The 22,381-nt window shown below is 37.9% G+C and overlaps 1 protein-coding gene across 1 annotated transcript in view; it reads right to left on the bottom strand.

The window, feature by feature from the left end:
* DOCK3 (dedicator of cytokinesis 3) overlaps positions 1 to 22,381 on the bottom strand; it is a 738,119-nt gene that overhangs the window by 303,709 nt on the left and 412,029 nt on the right. Inside the window, exon 6 of the mRNA XM_007952017.2 lies at positions 2,727 to 2,875. Coding sequence (XP_007950208.2) covers positions 2,727 to 2,875 — 149 coding nt within the window. The remainder of the gene's footprint in view (positions 1 to 2,726; positions 2,876 to 22,381) is intronic.

Raw genomic sequence — 22,381 nt, 5'->3', positions numbered from 1 at the left:
AGGCCTTCAAGGAGATGGATTAATACGGTGGCTGCGATGATGGGCTCAAGTATAGCAGGGATTGTGGGGCTGGTGCGGGATCGGGCAGTGTTTCATTCTGCTGTGCATGGAGTCGCTATGAGTCAGAAACAACTCGACGGCACTTAACAACAACAAAAATGATCCTATACATAGAGATGATGGCTAATTAATTTGAACACAATTTTTTCTCCTTCCTGTATTTTAGTTCCTAAAAATGAAAGAACACAGTAAGTGTTGATTTCTACCATACGTAATTTTAACTTATGAAGTGAGTCTACAGATTTGCAAATAACCCCACAATGTAAGGCCACACAAATTTAATGTTCTGAATCATCAAATTCTTAGTGAAATAAATAATAATTCCTAATATCAAGAAACAAATCTAAAATTGTTAGTAAGCAGATGTGAAGAGTTCTGCACTGATCCATGGTACACATGAATTCATGTTATAATATGCCAGAATATGAAGGACTTTGCTTTAAGATCCCAGTTCACACTCAAGTTGCCTAATTTTCCCCCAGACAGTTAGTATTTATTTCTTCATTTATCTGAAGAGGACATATCTGTCTTCCAGGATTCCTGGAAGGTGAGTTATTTCTCATACACATTTTTAACCAATCCCCCTTTAAGCCCAAGGCCCACTTCCACCCTCTATGCTTTTGGGAGCTGCAGGACAGACCAACTCCCTCATTATCTAAAGTTTCCTCTACACATACCAGGATTCTCCTGTCACTAATCCTCCATCTTCTTTCCAGCTTTTGGAAGTGGGTTAATATATCTCATTTATTGGTGGCTCTCTCTGATTCTTCTTTTTCTTTTTGCTATAATTGTGCTATGTTTATTCATATGTTTTGCAGCTTTTTGATTGTATTAAATATGTATGCAATAAAATCATGTGCCATTTCAACATTCTTTACATGTATAATTAAGTGACATTAGTTATGTTTATTATAAAAGGGAGCTCTGGTGCGTAGTGCCTAAGGCATTTGACTATTAACCAGAAGGCTGGCGGTTCAAACCCACCAGCCCCTCCTCGGAAGGCAGATTGGGCAATCTACCTCTGGAGAGATACCACCTCGGAAACCCAAGGAGGGGTTGCTATGAGTCAGATTCGACTCCATGGCAGTGAGTTTGTTTTTTTTCGGTGTTGTTACACAAAAAATCAAACCTACTGCCATCAAGTCAACTCCAACTCATAGTGACTGCAGGACAGAGAAGAATTGCCCCATAGGATTTCCAAAGCTGTAAAACTTTACAGAAGCAGACTGCATCATCTTTCTCCCACGGAGTGGCTGGTGGATTTGAGTCGCTGACCTTTTCGTTAGCAGCTGAGTACTTAAACAACTGTGCCACTACAATTCTTATCATGTTTGCATCTTATATCATTTCAATGATATGTGAAGAGAGAGAGAAGCTAAAGTCACGCACTTGAATATACTTAAAAAAAAAAAAAAACTCACTGCCACTGAGTTGATATTGACTCACAGTGACTACCATTGGGTTTCCAAGGTGGTAAATCTTTATGGAAGTAGATTGCCTAGTCTTCCTTCTGTGGAGTGCTAGTGGGTTTGAACTGCCAACCTTCTGGTTAGCAGTCAAATTCCTTAGGCACCACACCACCAGAGCTCCTTTGAATATACTTAAGATATGTGTATATCTTAAATAGGAAGCAATCTGGTCACTTCAAATTTCAATAGTCTTGGTTTTAAGAAAATTAGACAAAGTACCTGAGAATTATAAGGGTCAATAAACTAGGAAGAAATAGAATCTGAATATTATGTAACCTACATTCTCATGCTAGAGTCTTAGATTTTCACTTGTTTGACAATAGCAAACTATCATACCCACTGCATAAAGAAGAACTATTCTTGAATGACAAGTGGCAAGAATGTTCTGAAGCATAGATTCAGACAAGTCCCATTTTTATTGTATGCTCATTCATATTTAATGCATGGCTATGAAACATAAAGGACACGGAATTCACCTGAAAAAAGAAAGGCAGTAAAAGATGGAAATAAATGTATCCTGGTCTGTTGTTGGTAGGTCCTGTCAGGTTGGTTTCAGCACACAGAGACCTATGTACAACAGACTGAAACACTGCCTGGTCCTGTGCCATCTTCACAATTGTTGCTGTTTGCACCCATGGTTGCAGCCACTGTATCACTCCATCTTGTTGAGAGTCTTCCGCTTTTTTGCTGACCCTCTACTTGACCAATGGATAAGGAAGACTGAGGTTTAATAGATGCATTTGAATTATGGTGTTGGTGAAGAATATTGAATATACCATAGACTTCCGGAAGAACAAACAAATCTATCTTGCAAGAAGTACAGTGAGAATATTCTTCAGAAGCAAGCATGGCAAGACTTTATCTCATGTACTTTGGATGTATTATCAGAAGCACTAGACCCTTAAAAAAGGATATCATACGTGGTAAAGTAAGTGAGGTCTAAAATCAAGGAATTTGGGCAGGAATAGATTTCAGACGATAATCTAGTCCCACTTTTTAATTTTCCAGAAGAGAGTTTCTGTGACTAGAACCAGTGTCCTTTGCTAACTAAAAGAAACAACTACTCCTAGCAAAAATGATTAGAGCTTAGTGTGAGTAACACATTGTCTTTTAATCATTAAAGATGAGGTTCAACTCCATGAGGACTGAGTTATCATAAATAAAACTGAGATATGCCCACATAATATTTATACTTACTCATTACCCCAGTCCAGGCGCACAGTGATATGCCGTTTAACTTCCCGCACCTGATCCTGAGTCAGGTGACCTGATAGCAGCTGCCTTCGCAGGTCGATAAGTTCATTCATCACATGGCGTAGTTTGTAGAAAAGATCTACTTTGTGTTTCTGTAGGACATTTATGGAGTTGGGTGAAATAAAAAAGAGATATGGAAAGGGAATGAAAGAGAGAGAAAAATAATCAAAATATGAAAAGTGTTTATTTATTTGAGTCTCTAAAAGGCAGCAATGTAAAGAGGATCTTATTTTGAAATCTTAAAGCCCTCAGTTCCTACTACTTAAAAATCTCTTCTTACGACACCTAACAAACAACATAATTGATTGGGATCATGCACAGTGCCATTTGTTTATCTGCACTTTAACTCATTCTGGACTGTTCATTTTTCAGTAAATCAAAGTTACTAAAATTAATCAGAATAGAAAGTTACACAGGAGCCAAGTGCTGCTCTTTTCTGACAGTAGTTACCAGGCATGTAACAGCAAAGATTTAAAATATCCTGCAGTGTCTCCACCTTTCCCAGGAGAAATACTCAAGGCAGAAGAGGAGTAGGGAGAATCATTTGCCTGTTTTGAAGGAACTAAGGTTTCAATATAAAGCTAGTCTCTGGAATAAGATTCACTCCTAGTTTCCAGGCCTCATTAAGCTTTCTAATTAGATTTTCTAAATGATACGCGTGTCCCTAGTGTCATAGATTTCTACCCTTTTCAGTTTAATAAAAGGTGTCACCTTTATAAGAATTAAGTAGAAACACATAATGAACTTAAATATGGACATCATACTGGTTTTAATCTTACAAGTAAAAAAATTAAGTGCCATGAGAGTAGATACTTGAGCAAAACGATGTACTTAAGAATATAGATTTAAAAACTAAAGTCCTGTCTGCTCACAAGTGAATTCTTGATTTCGGAATCTTTCTGATTCTATTCTGTTACAGAGAAGCAAAATTCTGAACAGTAATAAAAATTCTTGGAATGTAACCTATATATAAAGAATGCTTTTAAAGACAGAAATCTGTACTGTAGTCTTAACACAATCTCCATCTGAGATTTTCCCTAGAAAGATACCAACACAAGTTTGATTCAGGTAACTATAAATAAAATTAATTATAAAGCAAGTTACTAAACAATAGAAGCAGCTAAAATTTTTAGGTGATAGTGATCTCTCTCTTTTTAAAAAAAAAAAAAACAAAACTGTGCTTTGGGTGCAAATTTACAAAGCAGATTTGTTTTATATTCAACAGTTCATGCACATTTGCTTTCAGGATCCTGATTACAATCTCCAACCATAAAAAAGTGTCCTCCCGCTCCTCCCTATGACTACCCCCTCCCTGTGCCCTTCTTATCTATGCATTTCTGCCTGTCCAGCTTTCCTTCTATGTGAATGCTCCACTCTGCTTTCTCACGGCTTATTGATCTAAGGGGTACATCTCCCTAGGGTAGATGGGTGCTTCTCCCTGCAGTAGATGTATGTAGGTCTCTCTACTGTTGGGCTGAGAGCCAATCTTAGGTGGTAGTGATTATATTAAAATAGTAGGAGGATCAATATTACTTGTTGTTGTTATGTGCCGTCGAGTCAAACCCGACTCATAGCGACCCCTCCTTGGGTTTCCGAGGCAGTATCACTACGGAAGTAGGATTGCCCAACCTTCCTCCCGAGGAGTGGCTGGTGGGTTTGAACCGCCAGCCATCTGGTTAGCAGGCAAGTGTCTTAGCCACTATGTAATATTACTTAGAAATCATCTATTAGACTTTTAAAGGCCCATTTTTTAAAAGGAATTATTTTTAATTAGTAAGGCTTAAGAATCATTCACTCTAACTACATCACTTTCAAATAGTTTGCTGTTCTTTCTTTAGTCAATAAAAAGATAAAGAAAAGTTAAGCACCTTGAAGGTATACAATGCTACTGGAACTTACAGATTTCCTGCCAGCTCAAAAGGCAGCAAGGTCAAAGCAAATTGCATCATCTAGAAAACTGAGATCCTGAACACAGGCAATGAAGGTAATGTGTATTCAGCACATACATTTATTTATTATTGATAAAACAGAACCATCTGTCTAAGTTTAAAATAGAAAGTTTAATGGTAATAATTATTTCCCTTATCAAAACACACACAATAATCAACTGCGTACATATAAAATCATTCATTCATTCACTCAATTAACATATACTTATGGAGAAACTACTGTGGGCTGTCACTCTGTCCCAGCTCTCATTGTGCTTTTATTCTAGATAGCAGAGACAGATCACAGACAAATAATTAGCAATGGTAGAGAGTTCGAAAAGAAAAATTAAAGCCGTATGTCAAGTCCTTAAAAAGTTGGAATTAGAAATACCATTTGATCCAGCAATCCCATTACTAGATATATATCCTAAAGAAGTAAGAGTCAGGACAAGAACAGATACATGCACACCCATGTTCATTGCAGCACTATTTATAACAGCAAAGAGATGGACACAACCTAAGTGCCCATCAACAGAAGAATGGATAACCAAACTATGGTACCTACACACAAGGGAATACTATGCAACACTAAAGAATAATGTAGAATCTGCAAAATACCACATAACATGGATGAACTTGGAGGATATTATGCTGAATGAAATAAGTCAATCACAGAAGGACAAGTATTAATTCATTATTGTAAAAAGTCGAGGAAAGGTTTATATATGGAAAGAAGCTTTCTTTGCTGGTGACCAGGGATGGGAGGGAAACACTACTAGATAGGTAGAGATAAGTATTGATTTGGGTGAAGGGAAGGGAAATGTACCAAAAGTAAATGATCAATACAGTGGCACTGAGGAAGAGAAAGAGGTATGTGGAGGGTGGGGGAAAAAAAAAGAAAAGAAAAAAATAAATATTAAAGCAGAATAAAGGGATAATGAGTGACTAAGGGTGGGTTGGTGAGTAGGGAAAGGTACACTTTAGGTAGAATGGTTAGGAAAAGGTTTTTCTGACAGCCAATCTATGAATATAGACATGAGTGAAGTGAAGCAGTGACATTTAGGAAAACTGGGGAAGTTTTACAGGGATAAGAAACAGAAAGCGCAAAGACCTTACTTAACGTAGAAGTGGACCTGGCATATTCAAGAAGATCTGGAAGATCAGGACACCTGAAGCAAAGTGGACAAGAGGGAGAGTGATGACAATGCAGTCAGAGAGGCAAAAGGAACCAGATTTAGGCAGACTTTTGTAGGTCATGTTATTAAGAGCTTTGGCTTTTATTCTAAGCAATATGGAAAGCCACCGGAGAACTTGGAGCAAAAGAGTGGCATGATACGACAAGTCTTTAAAGTACCACTCTGGTGCTCTGTTGAGAATAAATCATGAAAAGTCAAAAGAAGCAGCAGGAATTTCATTCAGGAGACTATTTATTGCATCAATCCACAGGATGAAGCTTGGGCAAAGTAAAGAATGGTGAAGGAAAGAAGGCCTTGACATGTTTTGCAGACAGAGCTGCCAGGATGTGCTGACGGATGAGATGTGAGATGTGAAACGGAGTCATGGAACACCCTTATATTTTGGACTGAGGAGCAGGTCTAGAAGAGGAAAACAAAGTAAGGTTTTAGATAAACTACATTTAAGATTAAATCCCAACATTTAGAGGTCAGGAAGTTAAGAAATATTCGGCAGAAGAAACTAAAAAAGAATAAGCAGTGAAGTGAGAGGAAAAAGCAGTAGAGTGTAGTGACATGCAAGTCATGTGAAAAGAGTTTTAATGAGAATTTTGTCAAACATACCGAGAGATTAAATAAAATATGGGCTGATAGTTGCCTGCTGGATTTAGTATTGTGGTGCCCATCAATGACCACTACAAGAGCAGTTTTTTTTTTTTTCCTTTTTTTTTTTAATTAGGATTTGGGTGAAGATTTACAGAGTAAATTCACTTTTCATACAGCAGTTCACATATACTTTGTCTCATGTCATTGACCAAAATTTACAATGCAGCAGCTCCCCTCCCACTTCCTCCCCATAGTTACCTCCTCCCAGTGTCCATCCCTTCATACTCTTCTGCACCCTGAGCTATCTCCCTGTGCATAAGCAGCCCTTCCTTCTCCCATGATTGTTCTCTCCAGGGCGTGTGTCTACTTGAGGTAAATGTTTTAACTCACATGCCTGTACTTTGTTTGGCTGGAAACCACAGTTGTGGGTTTAATTCCAGACCTGAAGGGCAACTAGGGGCCATAGTCTCAGTGGTTACACCAGGCTCCATTGGACCAGCAAACCTGGTCCCCATTACAAGAGCAGTTTTGATGGAAAGGCTAGAAGTGGTTTCAAAAGAGAATGGTAGGGGAGGAAGTGGAGGCAGAGCATAAACAACTCATTAAAAATTTTACAGAAACTGGAAGCAGAGAAATATGGTAGCAGGAAAGGGGTGTGGGGTCTTGGACTTTTTTTTTTTTTTTTTTAAACAGGACAAAATTTCAGGTTATTTGTATACTACAGGGAATGATTTAGGAAAAAGGAAAAATTTGATGAAGCAGGTGTTAAATCTCTGTGTCAGTAAGAAGTGATAGGATCCAGGGTATAAGGAGAGGAGTTGGCTTTAGATAAGAGCTTAGGTACTTTATGTATTGTCATAGAGAGGAAAGGCATAAAATATAGATAATGATATGGATGATGACACAAATAGTGGGGGGATTTGTGAAAAAGGACTTAATTTTTCTTCTGACTGCTTTATTCTCAGGGAAATAAAAAGCAAGGTCAACAGTTCAGAGTGAGTGTGGTGGGAGGAGGTATTGGAAGTTTGTGAATAGAGAAGATATAAAACAATTTGTTAGGGAGTGGTAAGATGAATAAATTGACAAGAGAAAGGTAATTCAATTGCCAGATATTTTTGAGATTTGTGAACACTAATTGAAAGGGAGGTTGTGTGGGGTCTTTTCCTAGCCAACTAAAAAGAGGTATACTGATACTGAAGTATTACATGTGTACATATATAAGTAAGTATGTTTATATTTATGCATATGCACATGAATAAATACACACATATGTATATAATGTCTATATAGCACATATATGCACATAAGCACATACAATAACTATACAAGAATATACTAATATAGTCCTTTAAGGCATTGTTCATGATCATTTATTTTTATCAGGAGTTTCTGGCAGATTATATTTTCCAAAGATGACTACAATACGTCCCTTCCCAAGTGTTCTTCTGTAACGTGACCTTGACACTTCTCCATCAGAAGGTGGAGTCTATTTCTCCATACCCAGGCAGGCCTTAGCACTACTCTGACCAATAAAACTTGACAGCAGTGAACTAGATCAGTTCTACGTGCACTCCTTAATTTTAGTCTGGCAGCTTCTAATTCCTGCCTCTTGGTATGCAAGCTCTTGGGAGGTTCCCTCTCAGAATCTAGCTGCCATCCTTTGAAAAGTCCAGACTACTTGGAAAGGCTGTATGTAGGCACTCCAGTCACCAGTCCCAGCTGTGTGAATGAATCATTTTGGATGCCTAGCTCAGTCGAACCTTCAGAAGACTAGAGTCCTAACAACATCCGACTGTAATCAAATGAGAAACACAAAATGCCCAACTAAGCCCATTTTACACAGAGAAGAGTGAAAGATAAGAAACAATTGTTGTTTTAAGCCACAGAGTTTTGGGGTGGTTTGTTACATAGGTAAATGGAACAATTAGACAGCATTATTTTTCCATTGGAAAATCAGTTACTGTTTCTAACTACATAAAGCTGGAAATACTCTACACACATTGTATAAGGATGCACTAGGAATGAAATGGATCAGATAACCAGAAAGCAGTACTACTGTTACATCAATGTGGTTCCAATTTCTTTTTCCAGGGCAACTTAATGACCTCTTTGACCAGAAGCTCTAGCACTGTAGGCTTCACCAGCATTTTTCAGAAACACACTATACTCTTCAGTTTGACAGCAGAGAAAAGCACATACCACTCAATGTGAGGAATCTGGTCGACCAGGCCCAGAACACATGCTTCATCTATAACTGCCTGATGCCATGGGACAGATGAATACCCTACTCAAGGGAAACAATTATTTTCTACTGAGAAGTCTGTTCCTCAGCAGATTAAAATAACAATATAATTAGTTTCACGTTACAGGTTTAACTTTCCTATACAATCATCCCTAGTTCCTGCCACAGCTAAAATAAAAGCAGTAAAATTACGAGGGAGAGGAGGAGAGAGAAAGGGGGAAGAGGGAGAGGAAGAGGGTGAGGGAGAGGGAGAGAGAGACATACAGAGAGGGAGAGAGGGAGAGAGGAAGGAGGGAAGGAAGGAAGGTACAAAGAGGGAAGAAGAGAGAAAAGAAACGTGCAGCCCATCTTAGCAACCGACTCAGCCTTTCTATAGCTATAGTCTAGTATTTGTCAAGAATGGCCATGGACTATTTGGACAGTATATTGAAGAGTCAGCAGAAACCATCAATTAAAAATGATTAAATTATTTGCAGCCACATGCCAAAGGAGAATTTACCTGATGATTGTGAAAGAATCATTGCGTTCTTCAGAAGGAATTCTAAAAAAGGCAATTGAGATATAATGATTCTCATTTAAAATTGTTAATAGATGGCTTATAATCCAATGTGTAAAGAAAGGTTGTGCCACAATGATGCTCCTGAGTTAGTAAATGGGCCAAGTCATAGAGTATGCACCATCTGTAATGACTGATTAATATAAGCTAATATAAGAGTATAAACACTGAATCAAAGAAAATTATATTTAAAGTACTGCTCTCCTCAGAAAGAATAAATATTGTGCTGCAGGTACTAAAAACTTTAGGTAAAAATCAATTTAATGGAATTAAACACTGCATGTAAATTTCAGGATTCCCAGCTCTCCCCCATATTACCCCTAATTATTTATTTTATTTATTTAAACTTTTTATTGTGATTTGGGTGAAAGTTTACAGCGCAAACTCATTTTCCATATGGCAGCTCATGCACATTGTTTCATGACATTGACTGCAACTCTCCACAATGTAACAGCTCTCTTTCCACTTCCTCCTGGTAGTTACATCTTCCTTTTGTCCTTCCCCCCCATGCACTTCAGCCCCATAACCTGACACCCTGTGCAAACACTGCCCTTCTGTTCTCCCACAATTGATCACTCAAAGGAGTATACCTATCTAATCTAAATGCCTGTCTATTTTTCCACTGGAAGCCACAGGAGTGAGTTCAGTTCCAGACCTGAAGGATAATGGGGGCTATAGTCTCAGGGGTCTCAGCAGACTCTATCAGACCAGCAAACATTTTTTAAAAAAATGATTTTGATTTTCGTTTCAAAACAAAACTCCCACTCCATCCAGGATCTCTTGCCCTGATCCCACTCTGACTGTTTGACAGTGGTAGCCGGCCACCATCTAGTTCTTCTGGTCTCATGGCTGAGGATCACATGTCTACCAGTCCCTTGGACTAATTGTTTCCATGCATCTTGCGTTTTCTTCATTCTTTTTTGCTTTATTGAAGAGAGACCTATGGCTGCATCTAGATGGCTGCTTGCAAGCTTTTAAGACCCCAATTGCTACTCACAAAAGTGGGATATAGAACAATGTTTCTGTGCAGTGTATTATGTCAATTGAATTTGATGTCCCCTATGACCACGGTCTTGAGCCCACAGGTCCAATTACTCACTCCCTTTAGCTGGCTGTGGCCAACAAGCCACCATAATCTTGTCCCTTGTTAGCTCTACTATACACCCAGACATTCTTACAGCTCATACAAATATGCACGTAGAAATATTGTCTGCTAACCCTATATAGGGTCATGGGCACACTCCCCCTGCCCAGACATACCTGATCATTCAACCTGTCTACCCATGTATTCACCCATAGATCAATGATTGATATCACTGACAATGCAGTACTGTACATGCAAAAGGGTTCATCTTTTTTTGTCTGCACCTCCCATGTACCTCTCTCTGTCTTCCTCTACCTTAGTGTCACCGTGTTGATGACTCACTTTTGGTACATTGCCCTTCCCTTCATCCAAATCAATACTTGTCTCTACCTATCTAGCAGTGTTCCCTCCTCTCCCCTCCCATCCCTGGTCACTGACAAAGAAAGTTTCCTTCCATATATAAACCTTTCCTTGACTTTTTACAATAATGAACTAAAATGCTGTATTTGTCCTTCTGTGATTGACCTATTTCATTCAGCATAATGTCCCCCAAGTTCATCCATGTTATGTGGTGTTTTGCAGATTCTACATTATTCTTTAGTGTTGCATAGTATTCCATTGTGTGTATATACCATAGTTTGGCTATCCATTCTTCTGTTGATGGGCACATGGGTTGTTTCCATCTTTTTGCTATTGTAAATAGTGCTGTGATGAACATGGGTGTGCATATATCTGTTCTTGTCCTGGCTCTCACTTCTTTAGGATATATACCTACTAATGGGATTGCTGGGTGAAATGGTATTTCTAATTCCAGCTTTTTAAAGAATCACCATACTGCTTTCCACAGTGGTTGTATCATTTGACAGTCCCACCAGCAATGCATGAGAGTCCCAATCTCTCCAGATCCTCGCCAGTATTTGTTATTTTCTGTCTTGTTGAACTTTGTCATTAGTGCTGGGGTGAGATGGTGTCTCGTTGTTTTGATTTGAGTCTCTCTCATGGTTAATGGGGAGCTCTGGTGGTATAGTGCTTAAGGCATTTGACTAATAACCAGAAGGCTGGCAGTTCAAACCCACCAGCCACTCCTCAGAAGGAAGGTTGGGCAATCTACTTCCATAGTGATATCGCCTTGGAAACCCAAGGAGGGGTCGTTATGAGTTGGATCGGACTCCACAGCAATGAGTTTGGTTTTTGATGGTTAATGATCGTGAGCACTTCTTCATGTATTTGCTGGCTGCCTGAATATCCTCTTTGGTGAAGTGTCTATTCATGTCTTCTGCCCATTTTTTAAGTGGAGTATTTGTCTTTTTGTTGTTGAGATTTTGGAGTTTTCTATAGATTTTAGAGATAAGTCCCTTGCCAGGTATGTCGTTGCCGAATTTCTTCCCAATCTGTAAGTTCTCTTTTTCCTCTTTTGGAGAAGTCTCTTGAAGCACATAAAAATTTAATTTTTACAAGGTCCCATTCATCTAGTTTATCTTCTGCTGTTTGTGCATTTTGGGTTATGCTTGATAGTCTATTTATGACATAAATTAGGGCCCCTAAGTTCAGCTCTATTTTTTCTTTGATTAACTTTGTAGTTTTACTTTTTACATTTAAATCTTTGATCCATCTGGTGTTAGCTTCTGTGTATCCTGTGAGGTATGGAATCTTGTTTCATTTTTCTGTAAATGGATATCCAGTTTTGCCAGCACCATTTGTTGAAGAGACTATCTCTTTCCCATTTAATGGATTTCGACCCTTTGTCAAAGATCAGCTGACTATATATGGATGGATCTAATTTTGGGTTCTCCCTTCTGTTCCATTGGTCTGTATGGGTCTGTGGTTGCACCAATACTAAGCTATTTTGGCTACTGTGGCTGTATAGTAGGTTTTGAGATTGGGGAGTGTGAGACCTCCTACTGTGTTCCTCTTCTTCAATAGTGGTTTGCTTAACTGAGGTCTCTTTCCTTTTCTTATAAAATTAGTGATTGTGTTTTCCGTATTCTTAAAGAATGTTGATGGGATCTGGATTGGGACTACACTGAATGTATAGATTGCTTTGAGTAGTACTGACATTTTCATAATGTTCAATCTTCCTATCCAGAGCATGTTCTTCCATTTATCTAGGTCTCTTAGGGTTTCTTGAAGTAGCGTTTTGTAGTTTTCTTTGTACAGGTCTTTTGTGTCCCTGGTAAGATTTTATTCCTGAGTACTTTAGTTTGGTAGCTATTGTAAATGGTAGGAGCTCTGGTAGCATAGTGTCTAAGGCATTTGACTGCTAACCAGAAGGCTGGGGGTTCAAACCCACCAGAAGGAAGACTGGGTGATCTACTTCCATAGAGATACCACCTTGGAAACCCAAGGAGGGGTCGCCATGAGTCGGATCTGACTCGATGGCAATGAATTTGGTTTGATAGTGTAAATGGTATTGATTTCCTTATTTCCTTTTCAGCAATCTCTTTGCTAGTGTAGAGAAATCCAACTGATTTTTGTACATTGATTTTGTATCTTGTCACTATGCTAAGTCTCTCAATTAGTTTCAGTAGTTTTCTTGCTGATTCTCTTGGGTTTTCTATGTATAGGATCATATCATCTGCAAATAGGGATAGTTTTACTTCTTCCTTACCAATCTGGATGCCTTTGATTTCCCTTTCTTGCCTTATTGCCCTGGCTAGTACTTCAAATACAATGTTGAATAGAAGTGGAGATAGAAGGCATCCTTGTCTGGTTCCTATTCGCAATGGGAATGCTTTCAATCTCTCTCCTTTAAGAATAATGTTGGCTGTTGGTTTTGCATAGATGCCCTTTATTATGTTGAAGAATGTTCCTTCTATTCCTATTTTGCTGAGAGTTTTTATCAGGAATGGGTGTTGGATTTTACAAACACCTTTTCTGAGTCAATTGATATGATCATGTGGTCTTTCTCTTTATTTTACTTATGTGATGGATTATATTGATTATTTTTCTAATGTTGAACCATCCTTGCATACCTGGTATGAGTCCCATTTGGTCATAGTGTATTATTTTTTTTATATGTTGGTGGAGTCTATTGTCCAGGATTTTGTTGAAGGTTTTTGCATCTATATTCATGAAGCAATTGGTTTCTAGTGTTCCTTTTTAGTGATGTGTTTGCCTGGTTTTGGTATCAAGGTTATGCTCACTTCATAAAATGAATTTTGGAGGATTACATCCCTTTCTATGTTCTGGAATAGTCTGAGTAGGATTGGTGTCAGTTCTCTATTTGGTAGAATTCTCCACTGAAACCATCTAGACCAGAACTTTTTTTTTGTTGGTAATTTTTTTGAACTGTTCAATTTCTTCTTTTGCTTTGGGTCTGTGAAAATTTTCCACATCAGTCTATATTTGTTGTTGTTGTTGTTGTTATGTGCCATCGAGTCGGTATTAGTTTAGGTAATTAGCATGTTTCTAGAACTGTCCATTTCTTCTAGATTTTCAAATTTGTTGGAGTACAGTTCTTCATAGTATCCTGATATTATCCTTTTTATTTCAGCTGATTCTGTTGTGACACTGCCCAATTAATTTCTTATTTGTGTTATTTGTACTCTCTCCCTCTTTTAAGTTCAGTAGTTTGTCAATTTCATTAATCTGTTCAAAGAACCAACTTCTAGTCTTGTTGATTTTTTCTGTTGTCTATTTTCTGTTTCATTTATTTCTGCTAGAATCTTTGTTATTTCTTTTCTTCTGGTGAGTGTAGGCTTTTTTTTTTTTCATTTTTGCTGATCTTTTTCTAATTATTAGGTTAAGCTGTTAATTTTGGCTTGCTCTTCTTTTCCAATATGTGCATTTCTTTCTATAAATTGGCCTCTGATCACTGCTTTTGCTGTGTCCCAAAGATTTTGGTATTTTGTGTTTTCATTCTTGTTTGATTCAAGGAAATTTTTTATTTCATTTTTTATTTCTTTTATTACCCAGTTGTTTTAAAGGAGGGTGTTATTCAGTTTCCACGTGTTTGCCCTTTTTCCATTGATCTTTCTATGGCTGGTTTCCAATTTCATATATTGTGATCTGAGAAGATGCTTTGCAGTATTTCATTATTTTAAAATCTATTGAGGCTTGCTTTGCGGCCTAGCATATGGTCTGTTTTGGAGAACATTCCATGTGCACTGGAAAAGAATATATATTGTGCTCTTGTTGGACAAAGTGCTCTGTAAATATCTATAAGGTCAAGTTGGTGGTTTTAGTTCTTCTGCACTTTTGTTGAGTTTCTTTCCAGTTCTATATTTCATTGAAAGTGGTGCATTAAAGTTTCCTACTATGACTCTGGATTCATCTATTTGTCTTTTGAATTCTGTTAAAGTTGGATTTATGTAATTTGGGGCTCTTTCATTGGGTGTGTAGATCCTTATTATGGTTATGTCCTCTTGTTCAATCAACACTTTAATCATTATATAATGTCCTTCCTTGTCTCTTTCGGCAGTATTTGTCTTACAGTCAATTTTATCAGATATTAATATTGCCACTCCCACTCTTTTTTGGTGGCCATTTGTTTGATATAGGTTTTCCAACCTTTGAGTTTTAGTCTATTTTTGTCTATGTCTCTAAGGTATGTCTCTTGTAGACAGCATATTGATGGGTCATGTTTTCTTAACCAGTCTGCAACTCTCCATCTCTAATGGTTCATTAATCCATTGACACTCAGTGTAATTATTGACAAGTATGAATTTGTTGTTGCTATTTTGTTGTGTTTTTTCGTGGTTTCGCTATTTTCTTTGTTCCATATAATTTTTAGTGCTGAACTCACTCTGTTTATGAACTTATTATTATTTCCTTCATTGCTATTCTTTTAGTATTTGCTAAATATTTGTGCTTGTCCTGTTTTTTATTTTGATATGAAGGTTTATTATTTTTCTTTGAGGTTATTCTGTGATTTATGATTCTCTTCCCAAGTTTAGAATAGTCTTTTCCATCTTGCAATTGTCTTGCTTTCTCACCATTTAGAAGTTTTGTAACTACAGTTATTTTTTCCCTCTTTTTGGTTTGTTATTGTCCTCATTTGCCAATTGATGTTTCTGGTTCCCTGTTTACAGTCTTGTAAGCTCATTCTACTTGTGATACTTCTGTAACTGGGTTGCTTTCTGGGTAATGTCATCATGTGTGTTAATGGTCAGTTGTTGTTTGGTGTTGTTGGTTCTCTGTCAATAGGACTCAGTTTAGCATCTCTTGTAGGGTTAAAAAATCCCTTAATTTTTGCTTATCTGGAAATGTCCTGATTTTGCCATCACATTAGAGGGACAATTTTGCAGGGTATATAATTCTTGGTTGGAAATATTTTCTTTCAGGATTTTATATACATCATCCCCCCAATGCCTTCTCATCTGCATGGTTTCAGCCAAGAAATCAGAGCTTAGTCTTATTGGCTGCCCTTTGCAGGTAAATTTTCATTTTTCCCATGCTGCTTTCAGAATTTTCTTTGTCTTTTGTTTTGGTGAATTTGATGATGATAGGTCTTGGTGATTTTCTTTTGGGGTCTATCCTGTTTTGGGTTCACTGAACTTCTTGAATGGATATATTCTCATTTTTCATCTTCCAATAAATCTTTGAAAATTTGTGTGGTTTTATTTGTCTCTTTCTGTTCTGGAATTCTGATTACAAACAGGTTATGTCTCTTGATCGTATCCCACATGAATATTGGGCTTTGTTCATTTTGCTTTGATCTTTTTTTCTGATTGATCCCTTACCAAATAATATTGAGGTATTTGTTCTCAAGCTCACTAATTCCATCTTCCATTGATTCAATTCTACTCCTTTGCCCATTCACTGTGTTATCTATTTCTGAAGTCTTCTGGATTTCTCTCTGGAGATTTTGTATCATTTCTAATGTTTCATTTACTTTGTCATTTTCTTCCTGTATTGTCTTCCCAAATTGTTTTAGCTCCACCCCACCCCCCATGTTTTCCTTGTCAGTGTTTTCCTTGATCTGTCTCTAATCCATCGACGGTACTTAAATATAATTCTTTTGAATTCCTAATCAGGGAGTTCTAATACTACTTCTTCCTTAGGGGTGTTTTCTGGGTTTATATCCTGGTCCCTTGTTTCTACTACTTTATCATGCTTTTTTGTGAAGGTTAGGCAATCTACTTCCATAGTGATACCTCTTTAGAAACCCAAGGAGGGGTCGCTATGAGTTGAAACTGACCTGACAGCAGAGAGTTTTGTTTTTGGTTTTGGTGATAGTCTGTCTGTTGTTTCTGAAACATTGTGACATTGTATTTATATTTAATTGGTGATTACAAGTTGGTGTGATTTGCCTAAGATTTTTATTTTTCATTTCTTCTTTTTTTTTTTTTTTTTTGATATATCTGATAAGCAGGGTTACTGTGCTCCTCTATTCACCAGTTGGCAGCACTTATGCACTCACCACCTGTCTTTTCAGTCATCAGTCCCCAATGTGTTTGTCTGTGCTGTGCTGTCCTCAGCAAGTAGAGTCTATTCTTAGGTCACTGGGATCTGAAGGGAGTGCTGGTGGCATAGTGCCTAGGCACATGACTGCTAACCAGAAGGCTGATGGTTCAAACCCACCAGCCACTCCTCAGAAGGAAGGCTGGACAATCTACTGCTGTAGTGATACTGCTTCGGAAACCCAAGGAGGGGGTCGCTATAAGTTGGACCCAACTCCACAGCAGTGAGTTTGAGTTTTGTTTTTTTTTTTTTTTTGGTGTCGGGGGGTGGATCTGAAGCTACCACATTAGATATCCAAAATGGTCACACTGCTTGTAAACAATCAAAATGGCTGCACCATCTGGATGGCTGAAAGTTCACAGCTTGGTTTTTCTCTTTTGCTGTTTCCCTTTTCAGTTGTCAGCCACCAGTTCAGTCTCTATATAGCCCTTGGTGAGCAGGGCCAATTTTAAGTTACTGCTCAGGTTCTAATACCACTTGTATATATTAAAATTGTCCATGCTATAGGATAGCTGATAGTCTGCAGGTCCCTTTGTCTCCTTAGTCACTGTTTTTATTCAGATTCTTCTACTAGTTGGTATTTAATCCACTTCTGTATCCTTACTTTCAAAGCTCAGGGCTCCAGGATTATCTTCTGCAGCTATGTCAATTGGTTTCTCTTTTCTTTGTTGAAGAGGGTCTGTGTAGCTTGTCTGTCTATTCCACCATCTTACCAGAAGTCCACCTCTTATTTTGTAATATTCCTTTATTTATACATAATGAGCTCTGGTGTGTAGTGTGTAAGCTATTTGGCTGCTAACCAAAAGGTCAGTGGTTTTGAAGCTATCAGCTGCTCCATGGAACAAAGGTGAGGCAGTTTGCTTTCATAAAGATTTATAGTCTTGGAAACTCAATGGGTCACTATGAGTTGTAATTAACTCGATGGCAGTGAGTTTGATTTTGAGTTTATTAACTTCTATATTGGTAGATGGCTTCTCATTTTGTTTCTTCTTAATAAAGCACACCTAAGAACTTGAGTTTATTCAAAGATACGCATATAAGCTGAACATTTACATTAGGTGCATACAGTCCTTGGAGAGAACAATCATAGGAGAATAGAAGGGTTGTGTATGTACAGGGAGACAGCTCAGGGGGCAGGAGTTCATGGGAGGGAAGGACAAAGGAAGAGGCAACTATGGGGAGGAAGTGGGAGGGGAGCTGTTGCATTCTAGGAAACTACAGTCAATGTCATGAGACAAAGTGTATGTAAGCTGCTATATGGAAACTGAATTTGCTCTGTAAACTTTCACCCAAGTCACAATAAAAAAAAAAAAAGAACTTGAGTTTGTTCAAATCCCTTTAGTATTCTTTTTTATTACTACTAATAACCAAGTCTCTTACAATGAAGTAACCTCGAATCCTATTCAAAAGGTTTGTGTTATACCCCAAAGCTAACGTAACAATCTCTAAAGTGAATTACTTGCAACCTTAATGATGTTTATGCCAAAAAAATCCTTTCAGCCTAAGAATGTGAAGTTTCACTTCAGTTTCTTAAATGATATAGTTAGCAAAGACTTAAAATTGAGTACAAAAGTCAGGAGAGAAATTTTTTGTGAAACAAAATGATATCTAAGCTGTTTCACAATGATTTTCTAGCAGTATTTGTGAAGAAATAACATGGGAATTATTTTTCTGTTCACTAATATGGAGGTGTGCTTATTCCTCCTCTTTCCTTGGCGTATATGCCTACCCCTTCACCTTTCAGAGGCTGGGATGCCTTTCTCACTCCACCTCCATCCCAAACACATCCTCTCTCATAGACTTGTTGATGGCTGAAATACCACCATTATAGCATCAATATTCTTTCATGACACAAATTTTCATGGTAAATTATGACTTAAAAAAAAATTCTGAGAATTTTCATATGGTGAACTTACCTAACAGTGGGTAGTAAACAGCTGAGGCATTCTCAGACTCACAGTAGACCCTTCACCACAAAACAGAAAAAATCTCTACCTAAAGACAGTCTTTAATCTGTCTTTACTAAGTATTCCTTTTTAGAAAAAAACCAAATGCACTGTTGTTCAGTCAGATCCGACTCATAGTGACCTCTCCTTGGGTTTCCAAAGCGGTATCACTATGGAAGTGGATTGCCCAACCTTCCTTCCAAGGAGTGGCTGGTGGGTTTGAACCACCAGCCTTCTGTTCAGTAGTCAAATGCCTTAGGCACTATGCCACCAGAGCTCCTATTCCTTCTTAGATAGAAACACTAATAAGACACTAGTCCCAATTCTCCCATGAATAATAACAGAGAGAATTAATTATCCTGTCCTCAAACATTAAAGATGAAAGGTGGAAAGTGAATGACTTGACACCTAATAAAAGACTGAAAACTTGGGGGCAGGATGAGGAAAGACAGGCGAGGAGGGTAGAAAAGGTGGGGGGAAAGACTCAGTTAAGAAGCAAGCCCATTATCTCAAAAGAAAGGATTAGGACTGGAGGCACAAAGTATTTCTAAAGGGGTATGTGTGTGTGTATGTGTGTGATGAGTCCTGAGGGTGTACTTTGGGAATGGAATGAGCAGAGTTGGTTAAAAGTCTTTTAAAAGGCAATATGACCTACAGATCACCACTTCTACTCCATTTTGCCAAGCAATTATCTTTCTTCACCTGACAGAAGAGTGAAGATTTAATTTGCTCTCTGCCAAAGTTAAAACAGAGGGTCTATAGATTGGGAGCTCTGGTGGCGTAGTACCTAAGGCATTTGACTGCTAACCAGAAGGCTGGCAGTTCAAATCCACCAGACACTCCCTGGAAGAAAGGTTGGACAATCTACTTTTGTAGTGAGGTATCAGAAACCCAAGAAGAGGTCACTATGAGTCAGGTCTGACTTGATGGCAGTGTGTTTTGTTTGTTTTTTTGGCATAGGTTGGGCAACACCAAACAGAACTGAAGATGTATCATGTTAATAACAAGGGAAATAAAGTCAAAGACTACATAAAAGTAGTTAACAAGCCAGGGCCTTCCCACACTGAGCTCTTGAAAATGTTGGTAGCTAGGCTTATATCCTCCTAAGCAGGGCAGCAGTGGATTCCACACTGGGAAAACTCAGCTCAGGTAAAAGAAACCCAGAAATATTGATGGTTGCCCTACCCAACCTTGAAAAGCCAGGTCCTCTTCTGATCATTCTACAGTAATATCCACAATAAATAAATACCGTCCCCCACTCTGAGAGTTTTAGTGTCTCATACTTAAATATAAATAGACATAGAACATCATGTAATGAAGAAAGCTTCCAAAATGAAGGAAAGAGATCAAAACAACCAGAAAACTAGTAATTGGAGGAAACAAATAATATCAGAAGTAAAAGAAAACTTCAGAGAAACAGTAATTAGTAATGTAATGAAATAAGAATACCATGCAATAACATGGTGGTCTTAACTTTTTGGGAATTTAAAAAACAGGATAGGTGTAATTTAAAACAAAATTCAGTAAAAATGGGAGAAGACGAAGTTGAGAAATTCTGTCAGAAAGTACAACAAAAAGGCAATGCAATTCAATGGATAAATGGGAGAGAAAAGATTAGAAAATTAGCAAATCATTCCAGGATGGACTTCTCTCATAAAAGGTTTTGACCTCTGGTGGCATAGTACTTAAGGCATTTGACTGCTACCCAAAAGGTTGGCAGTTCAAACCCACCAGCCACTCTGCAGAACGAAGACTGGGCAATCTACTTCCACAAAGATTTACCACCTCAGAAACCCAAAGGGGGTCACTATGAGTTGGAATCAACTCAATGGCAGTGAGTTTGGTTTGGTGAGTAGGAAAAGAAAACTGTGAAAACAGAGGAGAAGAAGACTATCAAAGTATTAAAACAATTAAGTTTCCCATAACTGAAGGAAATCAGTTTCTGGATTGAAAGAGCTCAATGAGTAGCTAGGACAATCAATGAAAAAGACATGACCAAGGCACATCATTGCAAAGACAGAATCCTAAAATACTTCATAGACAACAACTTTTCAGTAAAAGGATCAGGAATTAGAAATGCTATGGGACTTCTCAATAACTCTAGAAGCTAGAAAGTAATGAAGCAATGCCTTCAAAATGCTTTACCTTATTACAACAACAACAAAAAACCTATATCCAGTTGAACTATTAATCAAGTATAAGGGTAGACTAAAGACACACAAACATGTTAAATGTCAAGAAAAAAATTTGTCCCACATACTTTTTTGTTCAGTAACCTACGGAGAAAGTCCTTCCTCAAGTGAGGAGGTGAACCAAGAAATGAGGTGACATGACAACTAGGAAACAAATGGTTAAAACTAGGAGAGAGTCAAAGAAAATTCCCAAGCCATATTAACACCGGGGGTGTGAAGGTTTTACACAGGATATTGTCTAGAAAAAAATTAAGCTGATTTAAATACTTAATGTGTTTAAGTATTCTCAAAGTAGACTTTCATTTCTGCCAGGAGGTCTGGGCATAAAAAAGAGAGGAAACAAAACAAATGAAAAAAAGAATAAAAAAAAACCCCAATTATTAACAATAAAGAAACAAAGTTATATAAGAAACAAACACAACTTTAGCTCACTACCTGGCTCACACATGAAAGTAGTTACACAGGCATGTTGTTGTTGTTGTTATGTGCTGTTGAGTCGACCCGACTCATAGCGACCTCTCCTTGGGTTTCTGAGGCAGTATCACTATGGAAATAGATTGCCCCATCTTCCTTCCGAAGAGTGGCTTATGGGTTTGAACTGCCAGGCTTCTGGTTAGCAGCAGTCAGGTGCCTTAGGCACTATGCTACCAGAGCTCCCAACACAGGCATAGCAGCAACTAAATATTAATCTTTTAAAAATGGTGAAACAACTAATCAGACATATTCCAATATGTAAAAAAAAAAAAAAAAAAACTCACTCACTGCCATCGAGTCGATTGCAACTAACAGCAACCATGACTAGGTTTCCAAGGCAGTTAATCTTTATGGAAGTAGATTGCCCCATCTTCCTTCTATGGAGTGGCTGGTGGGTTTGAACTGCTGACCTTCTGGTTAGCAGCCAAATGCCTTATCCACTACACTACCGAGCTCCTTTTAATACTTTACAGCAACATGCCCCACCCCCAAAAATAGCATAGTGCACTTATGAAAATACCTTGAGGTATAGAATGCAACTTGCCTAAAACTACAGTATATAGTACTTAGACTTTTAAACAAAGATGGATTTAAATAATCATTACCATGGAAGAATCCCCTCAAACTCCCCAGATGGTTACTCTGGGTTACAAAGTTAAGCAGAATCTCAATCCAGCCTACACTGCTGTTTATTACTTTAAATATTAACAAATAAAGCCAGCCAAACCTGAATTAGTACAATGATCCTCTGCCAGAATTAACACAAAAGCTAGGCTATTTATGTATCTCATTCCCAAAGTGGATGAGAAATGAAATGCATTCTGTAGAAGCAAAAGAATGCCCAGGAGAAAGCTTTGTTTCTTGACTACAGCATGGGATCTGTCCTTTCATAGTTTCACACTTTGGTGACAGTATATGCAAGGCAGAAATGACAGTCACTCTATCAACCGAGCCCCTTCAGGATCTGCAGCAAAAAAAAAAAAAAAATTGGTACAC

This window comes from Orycteropus afer, unplaced genomic scaffold (genome assembly GCF_000298275.1).
Source record: "Orycteropus afer afer isolate SDZICR_OR568_19922 unplaced genomic scaffold, OryAfe1.0 scaffold00323, whole genome shotgun sequence".
NCBI classification, from domain to species: Eukaryota; Metazoa; Chordata; class Mammalia; order Tubulidentata; family Orycteropodidae; genus Orycteropus; species Orycteropus afer.
This window is presented reverse-complemented; position numbering and strand designations above follow the sequence as displayed.